The following is a 10541-nucleotide window of genomic DNA, read 5'->3' on the forward strand; positions in this document are numbered from 1 at the left end:
CTGGGATTTTTTTCCAAGGTGGAAAATGTTCTGCAGTGTCAAGAAAACCCGAGATCATCCCAGTTCCCCATGCTGGAGATTTTAATTTAACAGCAACAATAGATAAAGTTACCTTTAAAGTTAATCACACAATAACATCAAGACCCAACAATAGAGTTAAACTTCAATAAAATCAATCTGGTTGTTTTTGTCTCATGTAAACTTTGCTTTAATTCTCCTTCCTACTTCTGCAGGGTGAATCCTAGCAGATTTAGGAAACTCATTTCCCCCGTTAGACGGAGAGCTGGAAGCTCATCTCGTCCTCTCAGAAGAGGAAGTAGAGAGAGAGAGTAGAGAGAGAAGGATGGGAGGAGATGTGCAGCAACAACAGCAGGTTCTGAATGAAACTAAATATAATAACATGATCTCCCTGTTATTCTGCAAAGCACCATCAACTTCAACTAGTTTCAATATGGGAATGTTTAAATGTACATGAAGAGTCAGAGTTGAAATTGAAAAATAATCAACTGACATTTAAACAGGAACAGAACATGATGAGCAGCAAATGAATAAAATGTGTTTATTTCTCATTAAACACACAAAAAATAAAATTTTTATCCAAGATTAATTTAATAATATTGGAGTTGACAGAAAAAAAAGTGATTGAGAAAAACTGCAGTAAATTCAAAGAAACTAAAATGATAAAAGAAAGAAAAACAATCAAGAAAACATCCTGAGATTCATTGTGAATCTTTGACTGAAAACATCAAAAAAACAACATGATGATCCAGTTATAATCCTGGGATAATCCTGGAATAATCCTGGAATAATCCCAGGGTTGTGTAGAAAAGTTTAACCAAGACACAGATTGGATCCATGAAAATATGTTTCTGAATGAAACAGACATATAGAGACTGAACTATGTTTTAATCAATGAGATTTTCTAGCTGGATGAGAAACTTTAGTCTCTTTAGACTCAAATCAGCTCAGAAACACTGAGGAACCATAAGACCAGACTGTAAATCCAGGAATCAGAGTTTCAGTGAATGTGGTGTTGAAGGTGTGGAGGAGGATCAGTGAGTCAGAGGAGACTCTGTAGAAGGACAGAATGCCAGCAGGACAGTCCACATACACTGCTACTCTGTTAGAGACAGAGGAGGAGGAGAGACGAGTATCTATGTTATTGTGCCGAACAGAATAACCATGAACATCAGAGCATCTCAGACTCCAGGAATGATCATTAAATCCAAACCAACAGTCTACATTGTTTCCTTTCCTCCTGATTCTTCTGTAACTCACTGATATATAAAACATCTCCTCTCCACTCAACCTCCCAGTAACAGCGACCAGTCAGAACAGTTCTACACAGCAGCTGATACCAGTAAATCAAATCTGTCTGGATGATCAGGATATGACTGAAGCTCCTCCACACGTGTCACCTTCCTGTTGTCTTCAGACAGTTTGAGTTTTCTGTTCACTGTGTTTGTGTCGATGGTGAGTTGACAGGAATCTGATGGAGAGAACAAACACAATCCAGCTGCAGTTATTGATCATTTATTGACACTTTGACTCCTGAATGAGTGATGTGACAGTTTGAAGATGGTTGAATGTGAGCTGCTTTGTTGTCATGAATCAGATGAAAAACACACTTACATTTCCTCAGACCTGGAGTCAAGAATCGGCCTCCAGCAGGCTCCACCCTGAAAGGAGGAGGGGGTCAGACCATCAGTCTCTTTCAGCACTTCCTCTACCAACCAGCACCACCAGGTGGCGCTGCACACATTTACAATGATCCCAAGAAGAAGAAGCAGCATCCTGAACCCAGCAGCTGCAGTAATGGCTTGTGAAAGTAATCCTCCCTCCACTGCAGAAGTTCTGGATGAGCTGATCTTGTCTTTTTATCTTTCTCAGTAAATTTATTAGAACTTTGGATCTGAACCAGTTTCTGCTCTCATTTCTATTTTTCCTCATCATTCACTTCAATTCTTCCTTCCTTCTGGAAAACAAGGGATTTAATTTATTCCCCGATTTCATTCATACTTTTGATCATTTTCCAGGTGTCGCCACCTGAATGAAGTTGGCCCCCCCACCTTCTTCAAATCAGACAAAAATTGGTGTCAATCAACTCGGCTGCGTTTGTGCTGGTTTGTGCAGCAAAAATTTTCGTTTGTGCTACTTTGGCTTTGAAGATAGTTTTTAATTGTATGTAGTTTGCAAATTTACATAGTCAAAATTATTAGCAATATTTATAATTTCACTGTAATAAATACAAGCCAGATACTGAATTAGCATAATAAATTTTAATCTTCAAACTAAATGTTTTCCAGCAGACTGACTAAAGACATTTCTCCCTCTTCCTCCTCTATCAGACCTTCTCTGCTCCTGCAGCAGGTTCCTCCATACCTGAGAGCTTCCAGTCTCCAGTGTGGATCCTTCAGTCCAGCCGACAGCAGCTTCACTCCTGAGTCTCCTGGATGATTGTAGCTCAGGTCCAACTCTTTCAGATGGGAGGGGTTGGAGGTCAGAGCTGAGGCCAGAGAAGCACAGCCTTCCTCTGAGACCAAACAGCCTGATAAGCTGCAGACACACAATTCATCACATGATGAGAAAATGAGAACATGGAGGTAGAAACCAAGGTCTGATATTTTTATGGAGGCAAGCATGCAAAAAATTATATTAATTATGATATAAACACTCAAGAAACTGGAAATTCACCTGGTAATAACATAAAATAGAAATAAAATTGTATTTCATTCTGTAGGTGATAAATTAAAAAAAAAATTTCATTTGTAAAATGGAAGAGAAAATCTAACAACTGGTTGGAGGAAGAATCTGCAATAATTTTTCTTTGTGGACGTGCAGTATTCATCAATCTCTCAAGTGTCCAGCGTTACACTAACAGTTAAAGCCTGATCTCCATATTTCTACATTCCTCTCTTCTTGGTTCTTTCAGCCTGGAATAAATGAAAACCAGCTGAGTTTATGTGTCAAGACTTAGCATGATTAGCCTCATCACAGTCAGACATCTATTGATGTTATAATCTGATACTGAAATAAAATTTACATAATATCTTATAGCAGGTAATGGACAGAAATCTGGTTTCACCAGGATTGAGAACATTTTACCTGAGAGTTTCCAGGTTGCAATTTGGACTCTTCAGTCCAGCAGAGAGAAGCTTCACTCCTGAATCCTGCAGGTTGTTGTTACTCAGGTCCAGTTCTCTGAGACTGGAGGACTGGGAGCTGAGAACTGAGGACAGAGCTTCACAGCTTCTCTCTGAGAGGTTACAGACACTCAGTCTGAGGAGACAGGGAGGAAAATCTGTTATTAATACAATTCTTCAAATGTCTTTTTTCCAGTCAACAATGTTCCTCTTACTGATTTAATGGACTGTGTTATTTATAATCATGTTGCTTTTTGTTATGAATTGGTTCAGTCTATATTTGGGTCTCCAGCCATGAAGGACTGAACTAAAGGCAACAAGGAGGCTGGCAAGAGAAATATTAAAATCTACAATAAACTGCATTAATTCAGTTGCTGATGAGAGTCTGTCTCTCTTTTACTCATCACCTGCTAGCAGCAGACTAGGAAACAATGTACCGATAAATCAGTAAATACAGTAGATGGTTTGGTTTCCTAGGTACATTAAGCACCAGGTGAAAGAATCCTAATGTTTTAATGAGCTGCTGTTTGCTAACTTGTACAGTCCATTTAATCCCAAAGTTTTTCTGCAAAATAAGAGCATGCATTTCCGTCCTTAGACCTTCCTAACACATGATATTTATGAATTAATTAGAGGTTAGCCGACTGATCGGCCTCCGATCGTAATCGGCCGATTTCTGTCTCCTGTTGCTGATCACCAAAACCGATCACATTAATCTCACTTCTCAGCCTGTGTTTGCAGCTCATCTCCTCTTTCCTTCTCACTGCACAGCAACAAGTCCTGTCATGTGGAATCATAACTCTCTGATAGTGAATGGGGAAGTTTGTGTGATGCAGCTGAAAATTACCTCGGAGGTGAAGCATGTTAAAATGTATTAGTACAATGAATCTAATATGACATTTAATAAACAAGATTTTGATGGAGTTTGGCTACATCGAGGCTCAATGCAGCAACAAAATGACATCCTGAGCGACCAGACAGCAGGTAAAGCAGCTCAACTACCAACAGTCACCTGGATTAGCATCACGGTCAGAAACCTGAACAAATAACCAGAAAAATAATCAAGTCTTCAAGCTGGTGGTGAAAGATGCTGGTTCTGCTCTTGCTGTTGAACCTTCACTATTCATTACTGATAGTAATATTTCACAGACATGGCGCTAGTTAGTGTCCCACATCGCTCTTCCCACCATTCGCTCTGAACCAGGAGCTCCTGGAGGAGAAACGCTGCTGCCAGTCATTTTAAGGATGTCGATTAGTCCCAAAGACGATGAAATAAATATCCCAGGCATAATCATCAATCAATAAAATCCAAAACAGCCGGACTTGAAAATTGGACGTTATGCCGCCAACACTTAACTTTCATCAACAACTCAGAGGCAGAAGTCAGAGCTCCGCGCAACTCAAATAATGTTCTGGCGGGAACCAGGTGAACAAAAAGCCCCCAACAAATTATGTCTCATAGGAGGCAGGAACATTTTTCTTGAGGAATTTTAATATTCAAATCATTCGTGGAACCGTTTCAGCCCTCTATTTCACACCTATTATGTTCATGGTATAATCCTCCAGTTTTAAAGGACAGAATGACAGGAAACAAGGAGAATTATACAATTCCATAAAGAAGTAAGTGAATCAATTTTAGCATTAAAAGGAGATATTTTACTACTTGAATATGTAACATTATGTCCAGATGCTCAAGGAAATCTGTCTCCCAGAGACACTTTTAAGACACAATGCACTGATAAATAAAATGAAACATGAATATTTACCTCATCATTAGTATATTTATCAAAGATAACTGCATTAACAATGTGTGTCCTTACAGAGCTTTGTTGGAGGCTTTAACCACTGGCAGCAGCTCAGAAGAACCTCCTCTGAAGCAGAGTATTTCTTCAGGTCAAACACATCCAGATCTTTTCCTGATGACACTAAGATGAAACCCAGAGCTGACCACTGAGCAGGAGACAGTTTATCTGTGGAGAGACTTCCTGATCTCAGAGACTGTTGGATCTCCTCCACTAGAGAACGATCATTCAGTTCATTCAGACAGTGGAACAGATTGATGCTTTTCTCTGCAGACACATTTTCACTGATCTTCTCTTGATGTACTGAACTATTTCCTGATTGGTCTGTGAGCTACTTCCTGTTTTGTCAGCAGACCTTGTAGGAGTCTCTGATTGGTCTGCAGTGAAAGTCCCAGGAGGAAGCGGAGGAACAAGTCCAGGTGTCCATTTGGACTCTGTAAGGCCTGGTCAACAGCTCTCTGATGGAGAGAGTTTAGTTTAGGTTTATAAATAATGATGATTTCTTAGATTTTTGTGTTTCTTTCATCAGGTTGACTCGAGAGTTGATGAAGGTCAGATGAACATGAAGAGCAGCCAGAAACTCCTGAACACTCAGATGGACGAAGCAGAACACCTTGTCTGGTACAGACCTCTCTCCTCTTTAAAGATCTGTGTGAACACTCCTGAGTACACTGAGGCGCTCTGATATCGATGCCACACTCTGTCAGGTCTGATTCATAGAAGATCAGGTTTCCTTTCTGCAGCTGATCAAAAGCCAGTTTTCCCAGAGACTTGATCATCTTCCTGCTCTCTGGACTCAGTGTGGATCTGTTTCAGCTCCTCCATCATACTTGACCTTCTTCACTTTGGTCTGAAACCAGGAAGTGGATGTACATCTCAGTCAGGGTTCTGGGCAGCTCTCCTCCCTCTCTGGTCTCCAACATCCTCCAGAACTGTAGCAGTGATCCAGCAGAAGACTGGGATGTGGCACATGATGTGGAGGCTTCGTGATGTCTTCATGTGGGAGATGATCCTGCTGGCCTGCTCCTCATCTCTGAATCTCTTCCTGAAGTACTCCTCCTTCTGAGGGTCATTGAACCCTGACCTCTGTCACCATGCCAACACACTGAGGAGGGATCTGATTGGCTGCTGCAGGTCGTGTGGTTATCCAGAGGAGAGCAGAGGAAGCAAGCAGTTTCCCCTGATGAGGTTTGTCAGCAGAACATCCACTGAGGTGGACTCTGTAGCATCAGTCAGGATCTCCTTGTTGTGGAAGTCCAGTGGAAGTCGACTCTCATCCAAGCCATCAAAGATGAACAGAACCTGGAAGTGTTCAAAGCTGCAGATTTCTTTGGTTTCAGTAAAGAAGTGATGAACAAGTTCCACCAAGCTGAACTTTTTCTCTTTCAGCACATTCAGCTCTCTGAAGGTGAATGGAAATATGAACTGGATGTTCTGGTGGGCTTTGTCTTCAGCCCAGTCCAGAGTGAACTTCTGTGTTAGGACTGTTTTCCCAATGCCAGCCACTCCCTTTGTCATCACTGTTCTGATTGGTTGATCTCTTCCAGGTGGGACTTTAAAGATGTCTTCTTGTCTGACTGTTGTTTCTGGTCTGTGTGGTTTCCTGGATGCTGTTTCAATCTGTCTGACCTCATGTTCATCATTGACCTCTCCAGTCCCTCCCTCTGTGATGTAGAGCTCTGTGTAGATCTGGTTCAGAAGGGTTGGACTTCCTGCTTTAGCAATTCCCTCAAACACAGACTGGAACTTCTTCTTGAGACCAGATTTAAGTTGATGTTGACAAACTGCAGCAGGATTTTTTAAATTAACACAAAAAGTAAAATGAATAATGAAACAAAGATGAAGATGATTGGATCAAATGTTATTCCATCTCCTCAGACATCAATAAATGTGATTATCTATCAGGCCAAATCTTTGTAAAAATCCTCTTACTGCACTGTAGGCGATCTGCCAACTCTCCTGATTCATTTTCCTCAGGAAGTTCAGTGTGATCTTCATCACTGCCTCTCTGCTGCTCCTCCTCTGCTCTTCATCGTCACCTTCCAACACCTCATCATCTCTCTGACTCTCTGAATGTTCTGGGTAATCTGGACTCAGAACTCTGGATCTTCTTCAGCTCAATCTTCACGAAAGTAACAATATTCCTCCAGCAGCTGGAATATAATAGATGAAGGAAACATCAACATGGAACCAAACATCAGATGGATGTTGGACAAACTGACAGTCCTCTGGTTGACAAAGTGCCTCATTGAGATGACTATGAACAGAAAGCATGGAAAAATTTTCATATACAGACCATAAATATGGAGTCCAGTTGTGTTTGATGATTCTGGACAGATGGACCACTGGGAACCTCTAGGCTCTGCGGGTCCACTCTGGAAGAACCAGGGACAATTATGAAAAGCAGCGAATATTCATCAAACAGGTTCATAGATAAAAACATTAATATTAAGACATTAAACGTCCTTAACGGAGAACAAAATTTTTCATCTGAACGCAGTACAATGAATTTAGAAAGAGAAAGATGATCTTCAATGATGAAACCACAAGAGCAGCGGACTTGTTTTCCCAGACGATGTTAAATAATAAAGACATGGAAGCCAAGCTTCCCCATGTGGTTCATGGAAAGAGGTTGGCATTGATTCCCAGGTTCAGGTGGTGTCAGACGTCCAGATAACGAGAATGTGAAGCAACAATGTTTGCTTTATTTCTTCGTACTTTGGCTAGATTAAATTGTTTAACCCACAGTCGTAGCAGCAGCTCTCTAGTTCGGAAAACATCAAAGCTCATAAACCGACGACCCGCCAGAACCGAACACGGTAAAAAGCTCCGGCTGGATCCAAACGACCGCTCTTCGAACTGTCGGAGGTTCAAACTCCTGTCATCCATTTTTGCCTTACAGAAAAAGCCCAAACCGCCAAAAAAACAAAAAGTAAATTTAACAAAAAGATTTGGGCTTTGGGTTTCTCACCCTCAAAGACTCAGACAGATGTGCGCTATGTATAAGATGCTTTAGCACAAAATATCTTTTTTCTTCACAATTCTGTTAATAGTAAATTGCATTAAATAATAAAAATTCCAGAAGTTATTCTTTACTTTCTTTACTTAAAGGAAAATGTCAAGGTACTCAGAGTACAGCTGCAGGTGCTGCTGCCCTCCCATAATATCCTGCAGGAGCCTGCGCATAGTTCCGAACTTTAATATCAGGAAAGAGTTTTATACGAAAAGCAATTTATTTTAAACATTTTTATCAGTTCCTTCTTTTGAACTCTAAATATAAACAAACGTTATTACTTCAATGTAAAAACATTAAATTAAATAATTTTTGGGTAGTGCTCCCTAATGACATGGTTATTTTATTTTTAGAAGTAGCTCAGCGGGCGACTGGGTGCCTGCGGGCACCGTGTTGGTGACCCCTGCTGTGGGATATCAGTCATGTTCTGATGACTAGATCTGAGGTGATGTGGACATGGAGGAAGTCTGATATGTGGGTGGGTGTCCATGAGTGGGTCCTCTCTTGGATGTTATAGTGAAGATTTTAAATTGGATCTTGATCCCTTGAATATCTGGATGTGAGCAGTGAACCAGGTGATCTAAGATTTAATGTTCCTGCTGATCCCATTAAGAACCAGTAGAACCTCTGATGGTCCACATCAGCTCAGTTTGGTTGAGTTCCAGCAGATCTCACCAACCACATCATGAAGCTTTCCTTCCCTGCTGAACTGCTCTCACAATGCACACAGGGACCAAGTCCTGATGGACCAGAATGGCTTTACCAGGTATTTCCAGTGGAAATGTGATCCACTGTTAGTCTGACATGGAGCCAGGAAGCAACAGATCATCATCAACATCCAGAGATAAAGATATGAAGGTGTTTTCATGAGAACAGAGCAGCTGATTTCTGTAGATAATGGATCAAACCTCTGGAATATAACTGGAACCATCTGAGTTCTTACTGGTTCAGTTTCCAGAGTTACAGCAGTTAGAAACAGCTCACCTCTCTGATGGTGGAGATCCAGGAGATTTAAAGAGAATGATCACTTCCTTTGAGTCGTTGCTCTTTAAGGACACACAGCTGGGGTTCTGGTTCTGGTTCTAGTTCTGGTTTGAGTCTCTGATGGATCCTGACAGAAACATGATGATTAAAACTTAATCATCAAAGAGGAGCAGCAGCAGCTTCATCACCACGTCTGTTCTGGCCTGATATAGTGAACACTGTGTGAAAAGGGCTGTGGACAGTTAGAGATGGTGACCTCACCTCTGACCTTTGCTCTGGCTCTCATCTTCCCCACACAGAGTGGTTTTAGAGGGAGGGACTCCCTCCTCTCTGTCCTCACACTGATCCATGCTGCTGAATCCACATCAGCTCACACACACTTTCTAGCTTCACCTGCAGAGGAAAAAACACATCATTCATCTGCACATCAACTCTGATCATCCTTTACATCATTAGTGCTGGAAAAAGATCAGCTGCTCCTCCTCTGATTGGCTCTTCTTCTCTGCTTCATATCAGTGTCAGGTGAATGCAGTCAGACAGCAGAGAGGCAGAGGAAGCTGCCATCAGCTGCTGCACTTCTACTATCAGTCCACTAGATGGAGACATGGAGCAACATTTACATTCACTCATTCAACCTGAACAACAGGAAGTATTTTAGTTAATGATTCATCTCTACTAGTGGATTATCTGCAACCACAAAGATTAACTATATGAAAATCTGACTGAACTGAACACATTTCTACATTAATAGTTTTTAAGAATAAAAGATAAATATTTGTATTTTTGAGAGGATGCAGCAGGAAACTGTTCTGACCAAAGTTTGATTCCTGGAAACAAAAACCATGAAGCCACTTGTTCAGAGAAAACAAAGAAACATCAGATATTCATCATGTTGTTTGATTTCAGTTAATTTGTAATCTAATTAATTTCGTTTGATTGACTTTCAAACAGCAGAGATGAAACTTTGAGCTGAAACCAGAAGTGAACCTGTTCTCCAAACATCACAGATTCCACAGAAATATTAAAGTTCCTGAAGACAAAGACCAAATAGAAAACATAAACTTACAGTTTGTTCAAATGATCTAAAGAGTTGATGAAGAAAATCGACATAAATAGACAAAGCAACTGGACTGGAGTCGCACTTTAGCACTTGAACTCAAATCGAAAGTAAATGTAACGGTCGTTGTTCAAGTGATTACGTCACAGTTGAAGTTTTGTCTTTCAGAGCAACAGAACCAGGAAGTAGAAGGTCTGCAGTGAAATCAGAGGCAAGTTGAAAAGTTTTCAAAGGGATATTCTCAGGATTTACTTAGTTTTGACCATGACTGTAGTAATTATTGTGAACAATTAATATCCATATTTTAATTTATTGTAAAAAAATAAATAACAACAATATTTTAGTTTATTTAGCATTTCACATAGAAGCAATTGTGGAAATGCATACAAACTATTTGTATACAAAATTTACAGACTAAATATTTGGCTTCAAAATACATATTTATATTTATAAATGTAATATTTATCTGCGACAGACTGGTGACCTGTCCAGAGTGTAACCTTCCTGTTGCCCTGAACACAGCTGGAGAGGCACCAGCAACT

At 40.5% G+C, this 10541-nt stretch overlaps 1 protein-coding gene, 1 long non-coding RNA gene and 1 pseudogene across 2 annotated transcripts; all 3 read right to left on the bottom strand.

The window, feature by feature from the left end:
• Positions 1-658: 658 nt before the first annotated feature.
• On the bottom strand, positions 659-4914 carry LOC129354578 (ribonuclease inhibitor-like; annotated as a pseudogene).
• Positions 4915-6088: 1174 nt separating this feature from the next.
• On the bottom strand, positions 6089-7194 carry LOC129354579 (NLR family CARD domain-containing protein 3-like). Its single transcript, XM_055024042.1, has 3 exons — positions 7164-7194; positions 6878-6949; positions 6089-6729 (listed from the first exon to the last, which is right to left on the bottom strand). Exons 1-3 carry the CDS (start codon positions 7192-7194, stop codon positions 6089-6091), a joined length of 744 nt encoding a protein of 247 aa, XP_054880017.1.
• Positions 7195-7243: 49 nt separating this feature from the next.
• On the bottom strand, positions 7244-10097 carry LOC129354596 (uncharacterized). Its single transcript, XR_008605168.1, has 4 exons — positions 10009-10097; positions 9204-9335; positions 8943-9069; positions 7244-7320 (listed from the first exon to the last, which is right to left on the bottom strand). It is a non-coding gene; the product is annotated as an uncharacterized LOC129354596 (long non-coding RNA).
• Positions 10098-10541: the final 444 nt, after the last annotated feature.

Source organism: Poeciliopsis prolifica, unplaced genomic scaffold (genome assembly GCF_027474105.1).
Source record: "Poeciliopsis prolifica strain line A6 unplaced genomic scaffold, Auburn_PproV2 SCAFFOLD112, whole genome shotgun sequence".
Taxonomy (NCBI): Eukaryota; Metazoa; Chordata; class Actinopteri; order Cyprinodontiformes; family Poeciliidae; genus Poeciliopsis; species Poeciliopsis prolifica.

What these genes read in the sequence shown, in the direction of transcription:
- LOC129354579 (XM_055024042.1), bottom strand. Translation starts at nt 7,194, where the DNA reads ATGAGGCACTTTGTCAACCAGAGGACTGTCA. An exon ending in TGTCAACCAGAGGACTGTCA is followed by an intron (nt 6,950 to 7,163) that starts GTTTGTCCAACA and finishes AGCAGCAGAGAG; the next exon opens with GCAGTGATGAAGATCACACT. An exon ending in GGCAGATCGCCTACAGTGCA is followed by an intron (nt 6,730 to 6,877) that starts GTAAGAGGATTT and finishes ATCCTGCTGCAG; the next exon opens with TTTGTCAACATCAACTTAAA.